The sequence below is a fragment of the Triturus cristatus genome, chromosome 3_2 (assembly GCF_964204655.1).
Source record: "Triturus cristatus chromosome 3_2, aTriCri1.1, whole genome shotgun sequence".
Taxonomy (NCBI): domain Eukaryota; kingdom Metazoa; phylum Chordata; class Amphibia; order Caudata; family Salamandridae; genus Triturus; species Triturus cristatus.
The window spans coordinates 449,628,569-449,656,397 of NC_140584.1; the positions used below are offsets into that span (position 1 = coordinate 449,628,569).

At 47.9% G+C, this 27,829-nt stretch overlaps 1 protein-coding gene across 1 annotated transcript in view; it reads right to left on the reverse strand.

Moving 5' to 3' along the window:
* The window catches only part of TSG101 (tumor susceptibility 101), a 225,373-nt gene that overhangs the window by 102,453 nt on the left and 95,091 nt on the right, over positions 1-27,829 (reverse strand). The window contains exon 7 of the mRNA XM_085648060.1: positions 8,728-8,816. Within this exon, the coding sequence (XP_085504186.1) occupies positions 8,728-8,816 (89 nt within the window). The remainder of the gene's footprint in view (positions 1-8,727; positions 8,817-27,829) is intronic.

A 27,829-nucleotide genomic window follows, 5' to 3' on the forward strand; every position in this document is an offset into this window, starting at 1 on the left:
ATGTCTGACGATTACAGCGATGGAAGTACTCTTCCGTTGACGTCCCAGGGGGAAAAAATCAACCTTGTATCAGGGAAGTATCTAGCCCACTGGCCTCAAATCCATGTGAACCGAAAAGCTGGCTGAGCAACAGAGGAAGACTCCATGGTTGAGGGAGTGTTTAGCATGATTCAGATTTTACAGGAACTGGGTGTGGTGATGTGGAATCAGAGAGTGACCTTGGTTGCGGTCAGGATGGATTTGGCTAGAGTCCGACACCGGAGTCAGAAGGGGATCAACCTCCAGCACGGAAAGAACATCATACGTCGGCACAGAGAGGAAAGCCTTATATTCAGCTAAATTTCTTAACTTCCAGAGTGTAATGAGGTCAATGCGGAGCCAAGCACCACTTGGCGGCGTGTGAAAATACTGCTATGAAAATTTCTGGATCCAGTCTGGCACCTGGGGGATATTCTAAAGGTGAGTAATCTGCAGTTAGAAGTATCCATCAGAAGCAGAATTTGACATTACCACCATGAGAAGAGTTGCACCTTTACATGTATTGTTCTAAATTTGGCCTCCGCAACAACACGAGCCAAAAGGCTGCAAGCAATTCTTAATTTTAAAGTCACAAAGGAGATGCTCTTGTCTGTGAAGTGAAGCTGATCTGTTGTTTAATGCTTAGTGCCTAGCAGCAGCATGGAAGAGGGTGGACAACATTTGTCTATTTGTGAAGGAATTAGAGAAGACTTGGACAGGCTACCGTATTGAAAGGCGGGGAACTGACAACTGATTAACAAATCACTTTATATATCCTGTAGCATCACTTATGGGCAAACACAAATGCCAAGACTTTTGTGAAACAAATCATGATCAACGTTTAGACTAGAAACATCTATATGTTTTGTAATGTTAGCACATCCCCTCTCCGTCTTGAATAACCAACAGTTTCTCATGGTTGCACTAGATGTAGATAACAAAGTAAGTGGTCTGTGCATCCAATGAACAGACAACTTGTGAATAAATGCCACTGTTTGATATGGCTGATGAGTTGGTGCCCTGAAACCGGTCCCGGGATGCTGGTTTCTGGTCCAGGGAGCTCCTGGCTTGGCAGTTCAGGATGGACTGTTCCCATGAGGAGCAGGGTCAAGAATGATTTGCATATGACTGGGCCCAAACTGGAGTGGCATGGTGAGCAAAAGAACAGGGGGTGAATGTTTGAATTGTTCAGCATTCCGTCCATCATTTGTTCCTTTTACTGTTTGGAAAGGAGCAACTATGTTGTACTTCTAATTTAGTTACCTGGACACATTGCGTCGCTATTGGTAACTGTTAACCTACGGGTTTTTTAGTTTACCAAGGGTACCTCTTTATTAAAAATTACCTTCTTTTTTGGAAACCCTTAGGTAATTTTAACTTACACTGCACGCACAACCCTCACCTCTCACATGGTACTTAGATCCACACACCCACATGCACCCATCGGCAGTTCTCTAAAAGATCTCCGCTAAAGAGACCCTTCAGGGGACCTGTAGGGCATTGCACCGCCGGCCCTACGAGGAGCAACCGCCCGATGATGAAGCATGACATCCTTCGGGATGTGTGAGGGCTACAAGAGACAATTTGTGCCTCTTCCCACCCTAATCACTAAGTCCCTGACCTAGTATCTCCTTCTGTTTCACCTCTCACCTTTGTGTAAGTGTAGGTTGCCTTTCGACAACACTCACTACGGAACAGTGCCTCATTTTGATTACCTCATTGACTTTGCGGAGCATAGGCACTGGACCATTAACTGGCTCCTGGTCCCCCCTCTCGCTGATTTTTAGTACTTCTGAATGGACACATAACAGAACAGTTTGAAGAAGTCTATGCTGGAACTGACCGGCCATGTGTTTAACAGTGCTAAAAAAGTGAGAGTAAAAAGTGTAGTCATGTGCAAATGCAGAGAGCAAGTCACTAGTATCAGGCCCTTTTTCATATTACGTCAAATAAATGGAATTAGCAGTATTTCTTCCTCTACAGGATGCTAAATAATTTTATGTGTTATACAAAACTCTGGTCTTCCTGAAGTAAGGCAAAAATCGAACTCGGAAATAACCATTTGGAAGAAGTGCTCCGGTATCCTTGCACTTAGGCGAAACTGATCAGTGTTTATGATTATCAACAGAGATCCCCTGAAGGAGAATCCTGTTGACTGGAAAAGAAACACCATGCCAGTCTGACTGGTGTTGGACTCCAATAAATAACATTGACAAGGAGCCTTGGGTGGTACAATGTCCACCAATAGTTTGTACTATATACAAGTCTAAGATATGTACACTTATAACCGAAAATCACAATTAACAACTGAAATTTAAAAATCAAAGACATCACTATTCAATTCATTTCAAATATCTTTATTCGGTTGTAATGAACAATAACCATAAAAACACAATGAATACAAATAAAAACGATAATTTCCTAAACAGCACAATACATATTTACATATCACATTATCATGGATTTCCGGCATCTAAAAACATTTTTAAGAAACGCAGTAACAGATGCAATAACAAATCCATTTTCTAAAAATTGCAATGCTAAAAAAGCTGGTCGACAGCATTTCAGACCAAAATTCTTTAAAACAGGTACAATCCATCTCTTTCTTAATACATCATAATATTTACAGAAAAACATGATATGGATAGTTGATTGTGGTGAGACATCATCGCACGGACACTTACACAAATCTCTAGACCAGTCGTTCACCACTGGAAAACTTAGGGATCTACATAAAATATTTAGTCTAAAGCGAATCAACAAAAAACGATCAAAATCTTGATCTATTAGAGATAAATACGGCTGAATAGTTGGAGTCCGCAGAGTTAAATAGTGGGATTGTGCCGTGGGTTTTCTCATCTCGGTGACGGCTCTAATTTCGCCCAAAAGGCCCATACAACTGGCCTTAAGATCTTTCCTAGATATACTACACATCAAAGAGGGCTCTGCATAATATTCTGGATGTCCTATTTTTGTAAGGAACATTTTCACATACTCCAACCACCTAATAAGGTTAACACCGTCAGACTTCAGGGCATCTGCCAATATATAGCGGTTAAAACCAGTTTCGTCTGACAACCAAGTTCTGTGCCAAAGAAGGACAGGTTGGATCTTGATAATGTCTTCTAAGTATGGAACACCCAGTTCCAGATGACAAATATAATTTGAGCTACTTTGTGGTAGGGCCATGAGAAACTTAAGAAACATATTTTCCGCAATCTGCAGAGCATTTATGTCTGCATAGCCCCATATGCCCGCTCCATAAGTAGCTATAGACACATATTTGGCCTTATAAATATGTAAGAGTTCTACCGAGGGGCGCTTTCCTAATTTACGGCTGAAGTTTGATAGGGCCATTAACGCCTTAACAAATAACAGGCGTCTGATTTTGACCGCCTCTGACCATGTTCCTGTCCTGTGAAATAAAATCCCTAAGTATGAAAATATTTTAATACTCTCTATTGGTCTACCATCAATGTATAGGGTTTTAACCCTCTTATTTGTCCCAACCCCACAGTTCATAGTAAATGTTTTAGAGCAATTTATTGTAAGTCCCAAATTGGACATAAAACTGGAGAATGAATCAACCCGTTGAAGTCCAAGTGGTGTACGGGTCATTAATACTGCATCATCTGCATACAAGAGTGCAGGGATGTATCGCTATCCGCCTTCGGCAGATCCCTGCACTCTTTAATTAAAATAGATTCTACGTTATTTATATACAATGTGAAAAGAAATGGGGCAAGGACACAGCCTTGCCGCACTCCTCTCCCAATACTAAAGTGACTTGTGCATTCTCCGCCTCTCCCATATCTAACCTTAGCCCTAGCCCCAGAATAAAGTTCCCTTAAAAATGTAATTATTAAAAAATCCACGCCTAGTCCTTCTAAAATCGACCACAACTTATCATGGATAACGCAGTCGAAGGCTGCCGTTAAGTCCACAAAAGTCATATATAGTCTGCCCTTTTTTGCCCTTGTATACTTGTCCATTAAAATATGCAGGTTTAAGCCCTGTTCAACTGTACCTAGACCATTGCGAAACCCATATTGTAGGTCACTGATAACATCTTGTTCTTCAGCCCAGGTCTGCATTCTATCCAGTAAAACCCGCCCGATGATCTTGACTGTAGAGTCCAACAACGAAATCGGGCGATAACAAGCTGGATTCATCCTGTCTCCTTTAAAAAGTCCACAGGAATACCATCTGGCCCTGGGGCCTTGCCACCCAGGCTAGAGTTAATTGCTGCTGTAATCTCATTCAATGTAAAATCCATTCTTAGTTCTTGTACTATACCTTCTGTATTCAATACGCTATCTTGGACCTCTAAAGTCGGATTTTTATACAAGTTCGAATAATGTTTTACCCATTCTGGTTCTGAGATGGCAATCTCCATAACGGCCATCTCCTTATTAGCTAAAAAAGGGGCATTCACCGCTTTCCAGAAGGCAGAAAAGTCACGACTCTCAGCAGCATCATGTAAGGCCCGCCATGTTTTTTGTTTTAAAATAGACTTTCTGGCTTTAAGTACAGTTTTATAATGTCGTCTTGCCTCCCTGATATGGTCAATATTTTTTGCTGTGGCATGTATACAATTTTTAAGATTGGAATATGCCTTGGTACATTCAGCAGTGAACCATCCTTGATTTTTAGTAGCTTTCCTATTAACTTCAACAAAAAGTGATTTCTTTATGTAATTGGAGATAGCCACGAAGATTTCCCTAATCTCTTGACTGGGTGTGTTTTCATCCAAACATGACAAAAGCATGTTTTTACAATTAAAAACAGTTTTTGAAATAAATTCATTAGTGTCTACGGTAGCCCATTTAAGTGCAAAACCGTTTTGCCTAATCATGGCAATATTATCAACATTGTCAATGGATGTTATTCTAGCATTTGTGCTCTGCTTAAGCACTGTCACATCTACACTTAAAGGGAAATGATCACTTAGGGCTATCTCGTGTGTCTTAAAATGTTTAATACAAGAATAATATCTGCATTAGGACAAAATGAAGTCTATGATAGAGAAGGTACCAAGAGCATTAAAGGTAGGGCTAAAAGGAACCATGGGTAAGCACAAGTTATTAGCAAATCCTAAATCAAATGTAAACATTATATAGTTCAAAGAATCACCATATAGTGTATTCGGGAAGTGAGCAAAACTCTCCCCATTTTCATACGTTAGGCCACAAACATCTTTATCAATATGTTTACAAGTGGGGGAATTAAAATCCCCACCCCATATCACAAATACCTCCTTTTTTAAACGAGTAATTAAGGTATCTAAGGAACAACTCAGTGATTTCAATGTTTCTTTAATCAGAGCGGGTGTCAAATTGTTATAAAAGTTCAATATTGCCAAACAGGGAGTTCTATCCACATGTAAAAGAACTATGTGGTAGTAGGGTTCGGTGGCTATAAATTCGATTTTCCCTACAGTGAGGTGATTTGAGACATATGTGCACAACCCCCCCTTAGCTCTGCCCGATGTAGTTGAAATAGCTGGGGTATGGAATGTTTTGTAGCCACTTATGTGTAATGGGTCTATCGCCCAGGTTTCTTGTGCATTAACAATATTGAAATTATTAACAAACTCAATCCACAGGGTATTAGACTCCTTAGATTTTAGCCCGGCGACATTCCAGAACAGGAGTTGGCACCTATCCTCCGGTTCTTTTCCATTTTCATTAACTCCCACATTACCAACATGAGATTGAGTGAGGCAGGTATGTTGTGGTGGGGGGGAATTAGTACTAACGTGCTAATACCCAGCGTGTCACGCTCTAGCCCAATATTTTCCTTTACTTTGCGGACGGGCTGAGCAGTTAATATATTAGTAGATGGCGAAACTAAATGTCCTGTACTGAGCTCAAAGCCCATAGTGCTGGGTGTAACTATACACTGAAATTCCCCCAATTGTAGTCAGTCAACTAAATCGAGGTTGGAGAATGTTTCAAACCGATTATAGACAGGGACGTTGAACTGACTCGTAAATCCCGGGATGAGTGGTTCCCTCGAGTAAATACAATTATAATTACTCTTTGGAAGATAAAAATAGCCTAGTGGTACTAAGTTAATACCCTGAGTAGTGATACGAGACCCAGCTCTGTTCAAAATTAATTGGACTAGTTGTGGAGATTTGAATGTCAGTATCACACAGTCCCCATTCAAGTTCTTCCATCCTTTGCCAACCCATGCTACCCTTCTAACCATCTTAAATTCTTCATATAACCTCTCTGTAAGTCCTATCCTAGAACCTAGCCAGTGTAGTGATCTATTTCTTAAGGTCTCCCATGATTCCATGCTCTCCCTCTGTAATCTCGGGACATTAGTTAGCACAACTACATAGGGGGTAGCTGCAGGCGGTAAATCCAGACAGATATTATGCCAATCGCCTTCATTCTCATTCCGGGTACATGTGGTATTAAAATTGGGTTTTGGGGGATTAATAGGTATATGCGGGACTAGGGAGGAAGTGTTGGAATAAGCCTCTTGATTAGAAGTAGGAATTTCCTCAGCTCTACAATGTGATACGCTGCTCTGTTCTTTATTACTAGTTGATACAGGATCGATAGTTTGACAGCGCTCGCTGTTAACAAGTTGGACTTTGTTACACCCGAGTACGGCTAAGAGTTCCTGTATTGGTTGCTGTATTTTGCGCAAACTATTAATTAATGCATCTTCCAGCTTTCTAATTCTGCCTGATAAATTATCTAATGTTGCTCTAATATAAATGTCCAGGGAGTCCAGTTTATCTTTTATCATAATCACCTCATTTTGCGTACGTGTGTTGAGGGTACCTGTACATTTTTCCCTGTCCTCTGGTTTATGTAACACTTAGGGCATACCCTTATTAGAAGCCTTTTTTCGTGTTTTTAAAAGGGATATCCCCGATGATGAGCCTATATTCCCCGTTGTTTTAGGAAGCGTATCAGGATTTCTTGCTCGCTTAGGGGGTGGTTGGCACTCCTGATCATGCTCACTTCCTGATATGTGTCCCGATGTATCCACAATACAACCATTGCTATTCGACTGAGGACTTTTAGTGGGTAGATCGGGACACCCCTGCAAAGTGTTATCAACTACAAAGTTAGCACCAGAATCTGAGTTGCCCGAGCTCAGCGTCTCCTCTACAGACAGGATCTGCTGTTCAATCACTCCGATAAAGTAAGTAGTGATTGACGCGAGCGCGTTTCCGTATTAGGATGCTTATTATTCTTATGAGTAGCAGTTAATGCCTTTCTTTTACCCATTTTGGCACAATTAGTCCCACTTAAAGACTGCCTCCGTCAAAACTAAGGACAACTGCTGCCCTATTAGTGCATACAAATCGCAGGAATCGGAATAATAAGTCTCAATATCAATAACCTATAGCAACTATTATCCCCTACCACGGTACCTTTAGAAACCAAATGACATGGCCCAGTCCAGTCTACTCCGGGCTAAGACGGGCCCGTCTTGGCCCGGTCTTCGCCCGGGCACGCCCCGCGCTGCGTTACCGCTGCGCTGGTTTTAAAGCCCCTCCAGGGACTAGGGTCAAAGTGCAAGTCAAGGCTGGGGCAGGGGCCGGGTGCAAAGGATGCAGGCGTCTGTTTGCGGTCTCCCGCCCTGCGGGACCGCCGCGCTGGTTTTAAAGCCCTTCAGGGACTAGGGTCAAAGTGCAAGTCAAGGCTGGGCCAGGGGCCGGCTGCAAAGGATGCAGGCGTCTGTTTGCGGTCACTAAATAAACCGTATAGAAAATAACGGTACTTTATAAAATTACAACACCACCTTGCGGTGAAATTAAGAAGGCATCTGTAGGAGCACTTTGTTGAAAAAGAAACTACTTAGGTGACTAGACGAGGATTATGCTAAGAGTGCCCTGAAAAGGAGAAAAGCCACTTACCATGAGGGGATCAGGAAGTTATACCTGTGTTTGGTTGTAATGGGAGTTGCTATCAGCTGGAAAAGGTTCTTTTTTGATGTGTTAGAGCTGATTTACAGCCTTGAAGAACAAAGTTAGTTATCTTCAGCAACACTATTTCTGGTGGTTACACTAACTGCAAATTTCTAACTTTAGAATATCCCTCAGGTGCCAGATTGGATTGAGAGAATTTTTTATCAAGTGGCATTTGCAGCTGCCTGACATTTCAGATTTTTAAAAGCTTATGAAAGCTTTGAAAGGTGGTCGCTTTCCTCATATCCAGTGACCAATTCATAACCACTGGTGGTGAGCAGTTCCTGCCCTGCATGTACACACACCTACACCCCTCCTCTTGGCCAACAGGAATGCCACAGGCATTGAATACTCTTCGGGAGAGTGAAACACAGTCATCTAAAACCTTTACAACAGCTGATGCAATATTTCAACTCAATATGCTTGCATCGTAGGCAAGGTGCATAAACTCTACATTGGGGGCATGGCACGGCAAACGGTCTGACTCATCCACTAGGCCAGTCTCTAGAGCAATGCAGGGGTATTATACAGTTGCTGCAAAACTTTAAAATGGACTAGCCCCAATATTTTGTTAGGGGATATTGCCTCTGTTTGTTCACAGCACTACAGCCAGATTTGATGGGAATGTGTACCATTTTTAATTTAATTTTGCCTATTGTATTATGACTCATTGCAAAATGATAAACTATTCTGAAACAAAAATATTTCTATATATTTACATTTCATGAAAAACTAATGTAGATAAAATATACAGCTAGAAGGACTGAACTTACCAGTTGTTGTTCCTGAAGTCTGGTTAGGATAGTGTTGTGGTGGCGTCTGTGATGGATAAGTACTAGCTGGATAAGGATAACTGGGGTAACTACAAAAAACAGAAACAATATTAGTTTGAGAAGATATCTCATGCAATTACTGCTCAGGTTTTGATTTTTTGCGAAAATATTTTGAAAACCGTAGAGACTTAAAAAAAAAGTATCCACACTTTTCATGCTAAAATATTTTATTTAGCCTCTAACAAAGGTAGTCTGGTAATGTTTCCCTTTTAATACAGTTCAACAAGCCCACAAGACCCCCACAATATAGGTATTTTAATTTTAAAGTGTGTTGCATGTTACTTACCTATAGCTTCAATCCCACCCATTGCAAACCTGATGTAGACATGCACATAAGTCTTGCTTTAAACCTTTTGCTGCTGGGGTGTTTGCATAGGGCCAGGGCTTTTTATTTTTTATTTAAAAAGAAAATCTAAACTACTTTCATAAACCGGTGTCAGAGTACTCAAACATATGTGCTTTTTTTGGTCTCCTCGTGCAACAATCTAAACTATAGCAGAGGATGTCATGGAAACCTTTTTAAACAAGAAAAACATCACAAATATGTTGTATTTCTAAAATGGACAAATTCCAGAACGCCTGAGGATTGTTACCTTAACTGTCAGGAATCTGAAAACACAAATATATGTGGATTTCCCAAGGGAAAGTAATCTGCACAATCAATTATGTAATAAAAGCACCAATCACTAAATTGTGACAGAATCGTTGTCGACAGTGACTATATGGACTACATGGAAAATAAAATAACTATGTATTTTTTAATTCTGTATCACCTTAAGAATCTAATCGTGCTTTGAGAGGTTGGCTGGCTTAATGTACTGTCAGATTTGCAGCATTTGTTTCCCAAAAAGACAAGTTACTTACCTTCGGTAACACCAATCTGGCGTCAGATTGGATTTAGAAGATCTTTCATGAGAAATACCCCTGCACGCTGGTAGGTGACGCCAGTCGACTCCGCGTGACGTTGGTGTCATCGTCTCCGTAATCGTGACATCCGCGCCATCTATATAGGCGCCTCCTCGGCACGCTGCCGGCAGTACTTTTCACAACTTTTCACGCCAGAAGCACGGAGCCATGAAGTTGACTGACAGCGGTTTCTTTTGACAACTAGGGCCCTGGAGGGGGAACAGCCCTGACATTAAGAAATGATCCGCAGTGCAGGGAGGATGGGTGGGTCGGTAAGGAATCTGCAACTAGATCATGTCTCTACCAGATAAGGCGTTACCAAAGGTAAGTAACTTGACCATCCGATGGAGACATCTAGCCGCAGATTCTTTACCTTTGAACAGATACCCAAGCAATATCATCCCTGTAGGAGGGACTGCGGAAAAGTTTAAACCAGAAAGTCCTGTAGGGCCGACCGGCCAAAGAGGCCTTCCCTACGGACCGGATTGTCCAGGCAACAATGCTTGATAAACGTGTGCATGGATGCCCACGTAGCTGCCTGGCAGATGTAGAGGAACGGGACACCACACTGGAGAGCCATGGTGGCTTCCTTAGAACTGGTAGAATGAGCCATGAGGTGTTCAGGAGGCTGTTTCTTTGCCGGAGCGTAACAGATCTTAATGCAGAAGATAACCCATCAGGAGATGGTCCTCTTCTGCGAAGCACGTCCCTTCTTTGCTCCAAAGTACCCCACAAAGAGATGGTCGTCCACCCAGAACTTAGTGCGGTTAAGGTAGACCGATAATGCTCTTTTTGGGTCCAGACAGTGGAGACTTTCTCTTCCTTAGAAGGATGTGGAGGAACATAGAAGGTCGGCAAGGTGACAGATTGCCCTACGTGAAACGGAGTCACCACTTTAGGCACAAATGAAGCCCTAGGGCTGAGCACTATGTTGTCTGGGAAGACTGTCAGCTAAGGAGGCTGATAAGAAAGTGCCTGCAACTCGCTCACCCTCCTGGCAGAGCATACTGCCACTAAAAAGGCTGTCTTGATGGTAAGTAGTCAGAGGGGGCAATTGTACAGCATCTCGAATGGTGCACACATTAGATAAGTGAGGACCAAGTTAGGGTCACACTGGGGCATGATCAAAGGTGAGGGAGAGAGCAAATGTGTAAGCCCCTTCAGAAATCTGTTTACAATAGGGGACCTGAATAGTGAGGGTTGGTCTGGCAACCATAGAAAAGCAGAAAGGGCCGAAAGGTAACCCTTTCGAATGCCCAGAGCAAATCCCTGCTAGGCAAGAGATAGGATGAAAAAGGAGGATGTCAGAAAGGGAGGCAGACAGAGGGTCAATAGACCATCCAGTACAATAGTTACAAAAATGTTTCCATCTGCAGGCGTATATATCAACTTAATGGAGGGACGCCTGGCTGCCAGAATAACTCTGCATACTTCGGGAGGAAGGTCAAATGCTGTCAATTGTCGCAGTTCAATCTCCACGCAAGGAGGCAGAGGGTTTACAGGTTCGGGTGGAGGAACTTCACCTTCTCCTGTGACAGAAGATCCTTCCGGAGGGGTAGTCTGATCGGAGGATCGATGCCCATCTGCAGTAGCTCGGGATACCAAACTCTCCGTGCCCAGTCCGGAGCCACAAGAATAACTTGGGCCCAGTCGCTCTTGATCTTCTTGAGCACTTTGGACAGGAGTGGTATTGTCAGAAATGTATATAGGAGGCCTGAGGTCCTTTCGAGATGAAAAGCTTTGCCGAACAAGAGCCGCCTTGAAAACTCCAAAGCGCGAAACTGCTGACATTGCGTGTTCTCGATAGAGGCGAACAGATCTAACCTAGGCTCTCCACAACGCTGAAAGAGTTCTTGCACCCCCTCCGGATGGCAATGGTATTTGTGAACCGCTAGGCCCCGACGGCCGAGTTCATCCATCCTGGTGTTTAGGGAACCGTCCAGACAGAGTGTAAAGCAGCAATTCTTAAAATTGGACTTGACAGTCAAAACTCTTTCAATGGAACATTACTTTATCGGCCTCCTAGAACCAAATCTACTTTTTTAGACTCAATAGGTCAACTCCTGGAGAGCAAAGCGGATCAGTCTAATTTCTCCATTTTGGGAGACTTCAATTTCCATTTGGAAAATAGTTAAGACTGGGAAACTAAAATCCTTCTTGATCATATGGCCAGTGCAGGACGTAGTCAGTTGGTCAAAGGAGTCACACACACTGCTGACCATTGCTTGGATGGGATCTTTTCGGATCATCCCAACCTAGCATGGATCAGAACATTACCACTAATCTGGTCGGATCACAATGCAATTATGTTTGAAATTACCTTGCCACTTAAAATGCCCACTAAATCCTCAAATAAAGTTATCACCTTTCGACCTTGGAACAAGGTAAAGGCAGAAGACCTCAATAAAGTGCTTACCTGTTCCTAACAGTCCGCCCCAGTCGACCTGGACGAGGCAGTGATGACCTATTACTCCTGGGTGGATTTCGCAGGCCAGCAGTTGGTCCCATCACAGACGTCGTCAGCCTGCATATCTTGGCCTCCACAGACAACATCCTCCTCGGAGACCTGAACTTCCACCTGGAGAACGCCGACGACAGCAATTCCACCACACTGCTGGACAACCTCAGTCTCAAACATCTCGTCACGGCACCCACCCATTCCGCCGGACACACGCTTGACCCCATTTTCTCCGCCAGCAACCACATCACCTTCAGCCACACCACCGAACTCCATTGGACTGACCAACGCTGCATCCACTACTCCGTACACCGTACACAACCACCAGCAAAGAGTCCCCCACCGCAGCTGGAACAAGGTCACCGAAGACCAGCTAATCACCACCCTCACCCGAGACCCACCAACCGACTACACCGTCACCGACACAGCCGCCCGCAACATCAGGCAATGGATCAACGACTGCGCCAACACTCTCGCCCCGATCAAGAAACCCTCAAACAGACGCACCGACAGAAGGGCCATCTGGTTCACCACCGACCTCCCGAAGATTCGAGACGAAATGGCGCCACGAGCAAACACTGGACAACCATGCAGCCCTCAAGAACGCCAGCTGCAGATACCACCAACTCATTTGAACCGCAAAAAGGACCTCCTTCAAGGAACGCATCGACAACAACGCACACAACAGCAAAGAGCTCTTCAACATCGTGAAGGAACTCGCCAGCTCCAGCTCCAACGACAGCCCGCCGTCACAAGACCTCTGCGACTCTCTAGCCACCTTCTTCCACTGCAAGATCATAGACATCCACGACAGCTTCAACATCCAGAACCCCCCCCCCCCCCCCGACAGCCGGCGACACCCTAGACTCACCACCCCACCAGCCACACCGGCCTCCTGATCTTCTGGAACCATGTCAACGACACCATCAAAACCATGAACACCATCCACTCCGGATCACCGTCAGACCCCTGCCCCCACCACATCTTCAACAAAGCGAGCTCCATCATCGCACCCCAACTCCGAAAGATCTTCAACAGCTCATTTGAATCCGCCACCTTCCCGGAATGCTGGAAACACGCAGAGATCAGCGCCCTACTCAAGAAGCCCAAGGCAGACCCAAAGGACCTCAAGAACTTCCGGCCCATCTCCCTGCTCCCGTACCCGGCAAAAGTCATTGAGAAGATCGTCAACAGACAACTGACCCGCTTCCTTGAAGAGAACAACACCCTGGACCCATCCCAATCCGGATTCCACAGCAACCACAGCACCGAAACCGTCCTCATCGCCGCCACCGACGACATCAGGACCCTGCTGGACAATGGCAAAACCGCGGCCCTCATCCTCCTAGACCTCTCGGCCGCCTTCGACACCGTCTGCCACCACACCCTACGCACACGCCTCTACAACCCAGGGATCTGCGACAAAGCCGTGGACTGGATCACCTCCTTCCTCACCGAGACAACCCAGAGAGTCTGTCTTCCGCCATTCCGATCCGAAGCCACCAAGATCACCTGATCATCCCTCAGCCCGACCCTCTTCAACGTCTACATGACACCGCTCGCCAACATCGTCCGATCACACAACCTCAACATCATCTCATACGCCGATGACACCCAGCTGATCCTCTCCCTCACCAAATACACCGCCACCGCCAAAACCAACTTCCACGATGGAATGAAGGCAGTCGCCGAATGGATGAAGAACAGTTGCCTGAAACTGAACTCGGACAAGACGGAGGTCCTCATCCTCGGCTCCACCCCCTCCGCCTGGGACGACTCCTGGTGGCCGGCCTCGCTGGGAGCTACGCTGACACCCACCAACCACGCACGCAACCTGGGATTCATCCTGGACTCATCTCTGTCAATGACCCAGCAAGTCAATGCAGTCTCCTCCTCCTGCTTCAACACCCTCTACATGCTTCGCAAAATCTACCGATGGATCCCCACCAGAACCAGAAGGACGGTCACCCAGGCCCTCGCCACCAGCAGGCTGGAGTACGGCAACGCCCTATACGCGTGAACCACGGCTAAACTCCAGAAGAGACTTCAATGCATACAGAATGCCTCCGCACGCCTCGTCCTCGACATCCCCACCTGAGGAACCTGCACTGGCTCCCCTTCAACAAGAGGATCACCTTCAAGCTCCTCACCCACGCTCACAAAGTACTCCAAGATGCCGGACCAGCATACCTCAACAAACGACTCCCCTTCTACACCCTGAACCGCCAGCTTCGCTCCGCTGACCTCGCCCTCGCCACCGTTCCATGCATCCACCAAGCGACCGGCGGCGGCAGATCCTTCTCTCACCTCGCCGCAAGACATGGAACACCCTTCCCATCCACCTGCGACAGACCCAAGACCTGGTTGTCCGAACAGTAGCAGCTCCCCCACCTCACGGGTGAGTAGCGCGCTCTACAAATTATTGATTGATTGACCCTGCGATCAGTCAGGCAATCGCCATCAAAACCATGGTTCAATGAGTCATTGAGAGCACAAAAACAAATGTGCAGATGATTAGAAAGGAAATGGAGGCTAGATAGCGATGTTCAGACCAAAACAGACTATAGATTACCTATTCAAACATATAAAAACCTTATTTTGAAGGCAAAGTCAGCTTACTTTAAAGAAAAAATAGAAGCAGCTAATGGCTGCTCAAAACTCCTATTTTGTACTATTAAAAAACTTTCTAAACTCCCAGAATCCCAAGATCATGAAAGGAGCCAACAATTTTGCAAAGTGTTAGCAGACTACTTCCAACATAAAGTCAAACAGGTCATCAAAGCGTTTCGGCCTCAAGTGAACCAATCTTTGGTTCCCCAAATGAACTCTGGTATAGATCCGGATCTCAATCCGACCCAGATGGTTCTTCCATACCCACCTTTTTTTCTTTTCCTCTCTTCACTCTTGACCAAATCACTAAACTAATTCCCTTAATAAAAGTTCTCCATTTAGTCCCTGAGATGTTAGCCTCATCGCTCTGGCCTATCTTTAATCTCATGATATCCTCACTGAGTTTTCCCACTGAATGGAAGAAAGCCTCCATTCTACCACTTCTGAAGAAATCTAATCTGGATCCAAATGACCCTTCAAACTACAGACCCATTTCCAGGTTACCTTTCCCAGCAAAAACAATAGAAAGGTTTCTAAATAAAGAACCAACCACCTTCATTTTGGAAGGCGACATCTTGGATCCTTCACAATATGGATTCCGGGCCCATCATAGTACCGAATTGGCACTAATAACCGCCACGGAAGAGCTTAGGCAGACTCTCGATGGGGAAGGGGGGGGGGGCTGGAGGAGGGGAGAGCGCTGCACTTATTCTCTTAGATCTCTGAGCGGCATTTGATACGGTCAACCACAATGTGTTTGTTGACCGTCTGACCTCACTGGGGATCAGGGATAAAGAGCTCCTCCTGCTCAGATCGTTTCCATCTGATAGATTTCAAACGGTGGTTCACAGTGAATTGGTTTCCCCGGCCTTTTCACTTCCATGTGGAGTCCCACAGGGTTCATCGTTGAGCCCCACTCTCTTTAACTTGTATGTCACTCCCTTGGCTAAGTTAATAAGAAATTAGGGTTTCACTCTGGTGTCCTATGCGGACGACACGCAGATCATTGTGTCAATTAACAGCTCGTCCACTGATACTGCGTCTCGTTTCCAAGATTGTATGGGCCACATAGGAAACTGTATGCAAGAAAATTGCTTAAAACTTAATTAATCAAAAACGGAAGTTGTGCTCTTTGGAAATCCGTCCCGAACTTGGTCAGACAGCTGGTGGCCCAATCACATGGGCCCTCTTCCGACACTCTCTAATAAAGTGAAAAATCTTGGGGTTTTCTTCTACACTAAGCTGTCATTTGAAACTCAGATCAATCACATCAGCATGCTTTTTTATTCTTTAAATATTGAAGAAAGTACTTCTGTTTATCCCGTTTGATTTAGGGAAAACAGTGGCCACGGCACTATTTGCGTCTAGGTTGGACTACTGTAATGCCTTATTCACCAGTGCGAGCAAGCGCAGCATCCATGAACTTCAGATGGCTCAAAAAGCTGCGGTGAGTCCTGTTTGGGCTTTCTAGCTATGATTCGGTCTCTAGGGCTCTCACGGAGTTACATTGGCAACAGTCACAATTTTTCAAATCGTACATTCCAGCCAGACCACTTAGATCAGCAGGCAGTGGTAATTTGATCATCCCCAAGGCACATAAAGTAAAATGGGGAGGAAAAAGCTTTGTCTATACTACTACTAGGCTCTGGAATTCACTTCCGGTATCTCTAAAAAAAGAACCTAATTGTTTCATTTCATTCCACCACCAGGTATATGCCCTGTTGTTCCAGCCGAGTCCAGAGACGCAGGGCCTCCTGACAAAGTATCCACGAGCCCACCCCACCTGGTTTGTTGCAGTATCACATGGAGGTGGGTGTTGTACGGGAACACCTGAACCAGCTTTACCTTGAAAGATGGTGAGAAGGCTTTCAGTGCCAATCAGATCGTATAAAGCTCCACAGGTTGATGTGGAGCCTGGCGCCTGCCGGAGACCACAGTCCTCTGATCTCCACCTCCCCCAGATGGCAGCCCCCTCCCAGGAGCGATGCATCTGTCACTACTGTAAGATCTGGGTGGGGAAGGGAGAGGGGTCTGCCTTTGACCCTATTCGCGGCTTGTCGGCCACCACAACAGATCTCGCGCAGTTCCCTCCGAGATCTGGACCAGGTCGATGAGATTCCCCTGATGCTGTGTCCATTGGAACTTCAGGTCCCACTGCAGAGCCTGCATGTGCCAACTGGCATGATTCAATAGCAGGATGCAGGAGGCCATGTGGCCCAGCAACCTCAGAGTCAGTCTCACGGAAATCCAGGATAGAGGCTGAAACATCGGTATCATAGCCTGAATATCCCGGACTCGCCGTTCGGGAAGGTGGACCAGAAACCGCACCGTGCCCAGAACAGCTTCTATGAAAGGGAGCGTCTGCGAAGTAGTCAGGTGTGACTTCGGCACGTTGATAGTGAACCCCAGCAAATGCAGGAGGTTTGCCATAGTCTGGATATGGGAGATGACCGCCTGGGGCGAGCCCGCCTTCCAAAGCCAGTCGTCGAGATAGGGGGAAGACTGGAACCCCGGATCTTCGCAGATGAGCTGTGGCCAGCGCCATCAGCTTGGTAAACACTAGAGGGGCACTAGTGAGGCTGAAGGGGAACAGGGTACACCTAAAGTGCTCGTGGCCCACCGGAAAACGCAGGCATTCTGCATGTCCCACGCTACCATCCAGTCTACCGGGTCCAGAGCAGACAGAACCGGAACAAGAGTGAGCATCTTGAACTTCTCTTTTCCGAGGAAGTAGTTGGGGGCTCTGAGGTTGAGGATAGGACGAAGACCTCCATCCTTTTTGGGGACCAGAAAGTAGCGGGAATAGCAACCACAGTTTATTTCTGGCACCGGAACCCTCTCTATGGCTCCCTTGGCCAAGAGAGTTGTGACTTCCTCTCAAAGTAAAGCAAGGTGATCCTCCGTCACTCAATCGTATGTAGGAGGCATGGAAGGTGGGGTAGTCTCAAAGGGGTGTGAGTAGCCCCTTCGCATTATCTGTAGAACCCATCTTTCCGAGGTGATGTCCCGCCAGTGGTGGAGGTGAAGGCATATCCTGCCACCAACTGGACGCCCATGATCTGGGAGGATCGGACTAGGAGGATTTGGAGGTGGAGATGGGAGGGGGTTTGTGGCCTGACCCGACCAGTGACCGCCCAACCCATGGGGATCGTGACGAGCTACGCCCATGGCCGTGCAGAGGTTGCGGAAGTTGCACAGTGCTCTGGCTAGCAAAGGGCTGGCGCGGTTGGAAGCCCCTTCCGTAGCCAAAAAAGGGGGCGAAAGGCAGACGCAGGACGAGATAACACAGAGAGGCCCAAGGACTTGGCAGTAGCCCGTGATTCCTTGAAGCTTTCTAGCACCATGTCCACACTATCTCCAAAGAGACAAGAGCCATCAAAGGGCATGTCCATAAGATTGGTTTGCACATCACCAGAGAAGCCAGATGTTCGCAGCCAGGTGTGGCGCCTAACGGCCACCATCAAGGAAATCGATGTGTCCAGGAAGTCTGTTGTGTCAAGGCCACAGTGTATGATAAACTTCTGTGCATCCCTCCCGTCTGCAACAGCCTGGGAGAGGACAGCCCGAGCCTCCTTCGGGACTTGAGGCAGCATGTGCGCAACCGTATACCATAAGGAATAGGAGTAAAGGCCCAACAGGCATGCAGTGTTTACCGACCGCAATGCTAGTCTGGTGGAAGAAAATATTTTCTTGCTGAAGCTACCCAGCTTTTTATATTCCCTACATGAGGGTGCAGATGGAAACACGCCACGAGAAATAGAGGCTTGGACTACCATGCTCTCGGGGGTCAGGTGAGATGCGAGGAAAGTTGGGTCGCCCGGTGCAGGGTGATGGCGGCAGGTGTTTGTTCTATTCACAGGAGCCCCTGTACTGGGCTTGGACCACATGCCCAGGGGAGCATCAGTCAAGGACCTATTAGATGGCAGCAAGGGTTCTGAGGTGGAGACACCAGGCTGCAGGACCTCCGTCAAGACATCGGTCTTGACCGCCACAGTAGGAAGCTGCAGGTCCAAGACCTCTGCAAGCCATATGCACTACCATAGCAAAGGAAATTCCTCCTCCATAGCCAGGTTAGGAGGGAAAAACATGCCAGGCTATGGAGAGGTATCCAGGCCACTGGCATCACCCAGTTCCTCACACCAGTCAATTTCTTCGGAATAAAGTGGGACTTCTAAGGGGTCCTGAATTCCCTCCTAATCTTCCTCCAATCCTAGCCCCGCCAAATAAGGCTAAGGATGCGATACACCTCCAAGGGCTCTGCCAGCGCCGGCCTTGGCGGATGCCCGCTGACTTAGTGTTGTCAGGGATGAGAATGGGGCTGACACTGCCGGTGGATGCCGGCGGCGTACAAGGAGTCTCAGTGTCGGGAAAGGTCGAGTAGGTACGGCCGGCCCCAGTCCGGATCCGGGAACGGATCCATGAGGAGCCATGGGTGCCGTGGTAGAACCCAATGGAACTCCTTCCGCTGAGCCCGAAGGAGTGCCAGCAGGGTCAGGCCGCCTAAATATGGCACACATTGTGTCATAAAATTCCTTCAACTGGGCGGGGGTCGCTCCAGGACAGAAGGGGAAACGCGGAGCCGACCCAGGCACACGCTCTGCAGAACAAGGCCTCATACACCGAGACTCCTCCGTCGCATCGCGTGACGGACGGGGGTGAAGTAGAAGCACTCTTCGACTTCTTATGTTTTTTATGGTGCTTCTTACCTGATCCCTTCGAGATCTTCGAATGGGAGGGCGAAGCTTTAGAGCCCCGGGAGCGGTGCTTGAACCTTCCTCTCGACCGGGAGCAAGACCTCGGGGAGACCTCCGAGGTGCCCGACGCTGGGCTGCAAGCAGCTTTAGGGACTGCTTCCCCAAAGCTTTAGGAGCTATGGCCTTGCAGTCACAGCACTATTTCGGGTCGTAGTCGCGCTGCAGGCACTAAAGGCACATGAGGTGGAGATCCATACTGACAGTGCACAATGACAGGCCCGCGCGGTTTGAATCCCAAGGTCTTCTTGGACATGATGGAACCCTTACATTAATGAAAAAATGTCAACAAAATGTTGAAAACAGTCTGTCAAAAATTACATGGGGCAGCTCTCTTCAATTGATCTGCACTGGCTGGCTTGGAAAGAAAAAAACTGACTTCAGCACACGAAGTGGCGCCTATATAGACGACGTGGAAGTCACGATGACGACGTCATGTGGAGTCAACCGACATCACCTACCGGTGCGTAGGGGTACTGCTCAAGAAAAATCTTCCAGAGGTTTAAAGGTAAGGAATCCGTGGCTAGATTTCTCAGATCACACCAATTGCCTCCATCCTTTCTTGTGCAGAAACATATCCCTCCAAAGGATGGACACACATCTATGTTTTATTAGAATGGGAGTACCACAGGTTACGGATTTCTATTGGTATGGAATGCCCACATGCAATAAACTGCGCACAGTTAAATTTTTATTTTAAAGCAATTAAACATGAAATGTCAGTCTAAGTACCTGTCCTTTAGCCACAGGTACCACCCTGGGATGAATGGAAACCTAATCCAACTATATATTTTCAATATCTACACATCATAAGGAATTGCTCTTTGGATAGCAGACTTCCCTCACCCTGATTGACTGGCCTGGGGCATGTAGTTTGTCAGATTTTTAGCAATTTATTTCCAAAATATAGTAACTCCATTTCCATTTGGAAGGAAGATTTTCCTACCAAGGTTTGACCCAAATATCTGTCTCCATCAGTCTCCTAAGGATAGGGGTGGCAAAAAAGTATAGAAATTTCGATAGGCCCAGGGTACATTTGGGGAATTTTATAGCAACTGAAAGTGAAATGCAGTTTTGAGGTACATGTTTTTTGATAGCAGGTATCAACCCAGGGCAGTATGAAAACCTAGCACAACTATATATTTTCAATATCTACACATCATAGGGTTTTTATCGCCGGTGCCAGACTTCTATCGCCCTAGTTGGCTGGCCAGGAAAACGCACCGTACCTGACATTTGTGTGGCTTTTTAATGGATCTGAGCAGGAATGCTCACTTACAGACCAGCAAATGTTTTTGCAGCTTCCATGGGAAAGGTCTGAAGAGTTTGGGCTGAGGGTTTGCTATCTACTGGAGACACACAGGAGAATGCAGGGTGGCTGGGATTGTGTGAATCAAGACAATGCTATTACCCAGAAGCCTCTGGAAATGTCAGTGTGCGTAAAAATCATGTATCACAATTTCGTCAATTATCTGTAGAACTAAAGCCCAGACCCTCCAGAAAATATGAGAAGTCCTAACATACAATTTCCCCACACTTCTCCTGATGAACAAGTTACTTACCTTCGGTAACGCTTTTTCTGGTGGATACAGTATCTGCCTGTGGATTCCTCACCTTGTGAATATCCCCTGCGCCAGCATTCCACAGAACTTTTCTTCCCCAGCATTCCACGTCGACGTGGGCGACGTCATAATACATCGGCTCCGCTCGCGACTCCGTATGACGTCACCGGAGCCATAAGAGGCCCACGTCGACGTGATGACGTCAGTTCCACCCATTTTTTCCGTGCCTTCGAGGCAAACAGGTGAACCAACGACAAACTCAAAGAATACACAGTATACAACACTCCAACACATATACACAGTATATAAAGGAGAAAGATGCCAAATGAACAAGCATTTCCAACAAATGTACAAGCATCACAAACAAGACTTATCCTATGGCATACGAAGGTGGACAACGGGGAGGCGGGTGGGCCAGTGAGGAATCCACAGGCAGATACTGTATCCTCAAACCAAGAAGGGGGAAAAGCATTACCGAAGGTAAGTAACTTGTTCTTCTGATGGATACATCTGCCAGTGGATTCCTCACCTTGTGAATAGATTCCCACAGCAGTCCCCACTCCCGGAGGAGGGTGTCCACCTTCCTAAACCAAAAAGTCTTGCAGGACCGAGCGCGCGAAGTGGCCCTCCCTCCTCATCTCAGAGTCCAAGCAATAATGCTTTGCGAAAGTATGGAGGGAGGCCCAAGTCGCGGCTTTACAAATATCTGCCACAGGAACACTCCGGGCCAGAGCAGATGTTGAAGACTTAGCTCTAGTAGAGTGAGCACGAATACCCTCAGGAGGAGTCTTACCAGCCAGGGCTTAGCAGATCTTGATGGTAAGGACAATCCACCTTGATAATGTGCGCTTGTGCACCGCTCTACCCTTTGAATGACCAACGTAGCCAACGAAAAGTTGATCATCAAGGCAAAAGTCTTTAGTCCTATCCAAGTAAAAGCTGACAGCTCTCTTTGGGTCCAGACGATGGAGTCTTCCCTCCTCTTTAGAAGAATGAGGGGGTGGATAGAAAACAGGGAGGGTAATAGACTGCCCCAAATGGAAGGGAGTAACAACTTTTGGCAGGAAGGCAGCCCTGGTCCTGAGAACCATCCGTTCAGCATGTAAGGTAAGAAAAGGAGGTTTGGAACTAAGAGCTTGAAGCTCACTCACCCTCCTTGCCGAGGTTATGGCTACAAGAAAAACCACCTTAAAGGACAACAGCCTCAACGGACAGCTATGTAGAGGCTCAAAAGGAGACCCCATCAGAAAGGCCAAAACAAGATTAAGATCCCACTGTGGCATTACAAAAGGAGTGGGAGGAAACATGTTTGTAAGGCCCTTGATGAACCTCAGAACAACCGGAGATTTAAATAGCGACGGTTGATCCGGAAGGCATAGAAAAGCCGACAAGGCCGAAAGATAGCCCCTTGACCGTGGCCACAGCACAGCCCTGCTGAGCCAAGGAAAGGGCAAACTGGAGCACCTCAGAAAGATGGGCTATCAAAGGGTCAATGGATCTCTCTCCACACCATTTAACAAACTTGGACCACCTGTAGGAGTAAATGGACTTGGTGGAGTGTCGCCTGGCCGATAAAATAACATCTACCACATCAGATGGGAGAGAGAAAGAATTCAGGTTGCCCCGTTCAATCTCCAGGCATGAAGGTGTAAGCTCTGGAGGTGGGGGTGTAAAACCTGCCCCTCCGACTGCGAGAGGAGGTCTGCCCTCAGAGGGAGACGGAGCGGAGGGCACGAGGAGAGGTGGAGAAGATCTGTATATCACACCCTTCTTGGCCAATCCGGGGCGACCAAAATAACTTGGGCCCGGTCTTGGCGAATCTTCCTCAGAACCCGAGGAATCAAGGGTATGGGAGGAAACGCGTAAAAGAGTTGCGAGCCCCAACTCAACTGAAACGCGTCCCCCAGCGCCCCCTGCATCGGAAACTGGAGACTGCAGAATGACAGGCAGTGCGCGTTCTCGCGGGTGGCGAACAGGTCCACTCGAGGGGTTCCCCACGACCGAAAGACGTGACGAACCACCTCCAGATGGAGCCTCCACTCGTGATCGGCGGAGAACTGCCGACTGAGACTGTCCGCACGCACGTTCAGTACCCCGGCCAGATGATTTGCCATCAGACAAATCTGATGGTCCTGAGCCCAGGACCATAAACGCAGGGCCTCTCTGCACAGACAAAGAGACCCCACTCCTCCCTGCTTGTTGACATACCACATCGCGGTCGGGTTGTCCGTCAGGACTTGAATCGACTGACCGCGAAGGGAAGGGAGGAAGGCCTTGAGTGCCAAACGAATCGCCCGCAATTCCAGAAGGATGATATGAAGCAACCTTTCCTCTGGAGACCAAAGACCCTTGATCTCCAGATCCCCCAGATGAGCACCCCACCCTAGGGTGGAGGCATCCGTTATCACTGTGGCCACCGATGGAGGTAGATGGAAAGGCTTTCCTTGGGACAGATTGCCCTCCACGCTCCACCAAGATAGATCCGCTGCAGCTTCTCTGGAGATCCTGATCGACTCCCCGAGATCCCCGTTGTGCTGATACCACTGCCTGCGGAGGCACCACTGGAGCGCCCTCATGTGCCAGCGTGCATGGTTGACCAACAGAATGCAGGAGGCGAACAGACCGAGCAGGCGAAGAACCTTCAGAACTGGAACAACCGCTCCATTGTGGAATAAAGGGACCATTTCCTGAATGTCGAGAATCCTTTGAGGAGGAGGGAATGCTCGACACACAGTAGTGTCCAGTACTGCCCCTATGAACAGGTTGCGTTGAGAGGGCACCAGGTGAGATTTGGGCACATTGATCGAAAAACCCAAGTCGAACAACAGCGGAGTTGTCACCTGCAGATGACGCTGCACCATCTCTGGGGACTCTGCCTTCAGAAGAAGCCAGTCGTCCAGGTAGGGGAAAACCGGAATCCCCGACCACCTGAGATGAGCAGCCACCACTGCCATCACCTTTGTGAAGACTCGAGGTGCGGTAGTAAGACCAAACGGGAGGACCGCAAACTGATAATGTTGCGACCCAACTGTAAAACGGAGATACCTCCTGTGCGACTTCAGGATTGGGACATGAAAGTACACGTCCTGCAAGTCGAGCGACACCATCCAGTCTCCTTGCTGCAACGCTTGAAGGACCTGCGCAAGGGTCAGCATCTTGAACTTTTCCTGTTTCAGGTAAAAGTTCAAGATTCTGAGGTCCAGAATCGGACGCAATCTGCCGTCCTTTTTGGGGATCAGAAAATACCGGGAGTAGCATCCCTGACCCCTTTCCTGCTCCGGAACCACCTCTATCGCACCCTTTTGAAGCAAGGCTAGAACTTCTTTCTGCAGGAGAAGCAGATGGTCTTCCGAGCAATAACCTTGGCAAGGAGGGTAAGGGGGAGGAAACTCCCGAAAGGGAAGGGCGTACCCAGTCTCCACGAGGTTCAAAACCCAAAGGTCGGTTGTAACAGATTTCCAACCCCGTAGAAAGTAGGACACCCGACCCCCCACAGGTCTTACATGATCCGGGATGGGGGATCTAGGGCTGCTTCCCTGAAGCCTCATTTGGAGCAGAGGAGGAGGAGGAAGAAGAAGGGTTGCGACCCGAACCTCTCCGACCCCTTTGCTTCCCTCTATAGGAGCGATAGAGGGGATTCTGCTGCTGTTGTTGCTGCTGCTGCTGGGGTTGACGGAAGGAACGAAAAGAAGATCTTCCGAATCCCCTAGCCTTTCGGAATGTTGAACCCCTAGCAGGAGCCTGCAGACCCAAGGACTTCGCCGTCAACCTACTGTCCTTAAAACGTTGAAGGGCAGAATCTGCCTTCTCCCCAAACAACTTCTGTCCGTCAAAAGGCAGATCTACCAGCGTGGCCTGGACATCTGCTGAAAAACCTGAAGAACGGAGCCAAGCCTGTCTCCTTGCAGCAATGGACGACCCCATAATCCTCGCCACCGAGTCCGCCGTATCCAGCCCAGACTGGATCACCTGCCTGGCAGCTGCCTGAGTGTCCGCAACAACCTCCAAGAAGGACGACTTATCCCCCTCAGGTAACTTAGGGGCCAAAGTTTTTATAGAGTCCATCAGGGCATGAACGCCCCAGCAAGCATGTGGCATTTGATGACTTCAACGCCATACTTCCTGAGGAGAAAGTCTTTTTGGCCGCCTGATCAACTTTCTTTGACTCCCTATCAGCAGGAGATTGGGGGAAAGCACCCGAAGCATGTTTAGAACATGAAGCCTGCACCACTAGGCTCTCCGGAGAAGGATGCGTGGATAAAAAATCCGGGTCTCCTGGTGCAACCCTGTACCTCCTTGCCACCTGTCTGCAAACCGCCGGAGCTGATAGAGGCTTCTTCCACACCTCCAACACTGGTTCCAAGAGAGCCTCATTGAAAGGTAACAAAGGCTCCGAAGCCGACGTCGGAGAGTGCAACACCTCTGTAAGCAGGTTGGATTTGTACTCCACAGAGGGCAGCTGCAGATCTAACAACTCCGCAGCCTTCTTGATCACGACATGGTAGGGTGCCAATTCCTGTGGAGGAGAAGACCTTGCAGAAGCATGCTCCCACTTTGGGGTGGTATCCAAACCACTTGCTTCCTCTATTCCTTCAAACTCATCCGAAGAAGAGTCGACTTCACCTTCTTCCACCTCTGCCCGATCTCTTCCTTCCTCCAATACCCTTTGGGCCTCCCGCCTCGATAGGATCCAGGGAGCTGGCGTCGTCGACGTCGTACGCGGCGTCGGTGGAGCCAAAGGCACCGGCGTCGGAGGCGCCATAGGTGGAGTCAGCGGCGCCGGACGCGGATGGAGTCGGCCTCGGCGTCGAAGAAGGCTCCGAAGATTGATGGTCCATCCGAGGTCGAATCGGATCCCCAACCGGCGCCGGAAACTGCCAAGAAAAGAAGGCGCCATCGCCATAAAGGGCAGAAAAGGAGCCTGAGCGTATTGCTGCGGCACTCCCAGTGTAAACGCCATCGGACCTACGGGACCAGCTGGTGCTCCGGATGGGAAGGATGCCTTCTGAAAAATACCATACATGGCATTCAGAAATCCCGAAGGATACGTACCTGGAGCCGGGAATTGGGGATAAGGGACTGTCCCTGTATCCCCTTGTGGAGTCACCGGCGTCGGCTCCTCAGAATCATCCACCGGAGCCGCAGAGTCATCAGGCACCGGAACAGCCTCCTCCTGCTCCTGCTCATCCAAATGAACATCAGATTCCACTCGACCCGGAGTCGAATCTTTGGACGGTGCCGGTGACGGCGTCGGGGAACGAGCTGGAGCCCGCTTCGGCGAGGGAGACTTCGGAGACTTATCAGGAGAAGGCGAAGGGGACAAGGCCTTGCTCCGACGTCGATGGGGCGAAGCCGACCTCGACCTCCTAGACTTCGAGGACCGACGTCGAGAAGAATGCTTCCTCTTCTTGTGGTGCTTCTTCGACTTAGACGACCTCGAAGTCGATGACTCTCGCCTGGATTTCTCCTTTTTTCACCCCTCTTCTCCTCACCGATCTTCTTCATGAAGAGTTTGGTCTTCCTCTCCTTCAGCGCTTTAGGATTCATGCTCCTACAGCACCCGCACTCTTCCATGTCATGATCAGAGGAAAGACACCATAAACAGTTCTGATGCGGATCCGTCATGGACATCAGGCCTCCGCATTCCCTGCAGGGCTTAAAGCCCGACTTCCTCGTCGAAGACATACCGATTTTAACAAAGATACACCACTAGACTACAAGTATCTAGAGAGCACTGGGAAAAAACCGCTGCGCGTCGACGGCGCGGAAAAAAGGGAACTGACGTCATCACGCCGACGTGGGCCTCTTATGGCTCCGGTGACGTCATACGGAGTCGCGAGCGGAGCCGGTGTATTATGACGTCGTCGACGTGGAATGCTGGGGAAGAAAAGTTCCGTGGAATGCTGGCGCAGGGGATATTCACAAGGTGAGGAATCCACTGGCAGATGTATCCATCAGAAACAAAGGGTACCCCAAACTAGTGGGTGAGCCTATGGCGAAAACCATGACCATGTGAGAACGACCGGTACACCACATGGAGAGGGAAGTATTGTGAGAGGGAAGAAATGTGTCTCTGTCCCATCAAGGAGCCCGACGCTCTTTGGTGTTTTTTCTTGGCCTAAAAGAAAATCCAGTCTGCACCGGACTCCTTAAACGGGCACAGAACTGCGTGTCTGTGCCAAAGAGATGCTAGCAAGGAGTGAGATGCTGTATGGAAGGAAAGTGACTCAAGTGCAATTCTAGTCTCTCTCTAGCTCATCCCTAACTCCGGCTTCATTTATTTTGTTGGTGGAACGGGAGGGATGGTCAGAGGGAAAATGGGAATAGCAGTGCTGCTCCTCCCACCGTACACTCCAGCTCCCTCTCTCTCCCTGCCACCAGAAATAATGTGTTGGAGCAGTGGGTACGGCTCTGGGGGAGGTGGAGGCAGTGACAGCTGCCTTTAGCCTAATTCTAGGAAGTCCCTGGGCGGGGTTGGGAAATTCCTCCTCGTTCATCCCATATTTATGTGACATCGTAAGTGAAGTCACATGCATGATGTGGCACCCCAGAACTGAGACAAAAAAATTAAGGTGGTAAAAAAACAGGGGTGCCGGGTTAATGGCGAGTTATGTATGGCACGCATATATATATCCTGGAGAAACCCTGGACACAACTGACAAAGTTCTCAAGGTGCATACTTATAACGAATAGATTTACCAACAAGTTTAGATCATGTGCAGTCATGTAGTACTAAAAGAAAGCGTGAATGAATT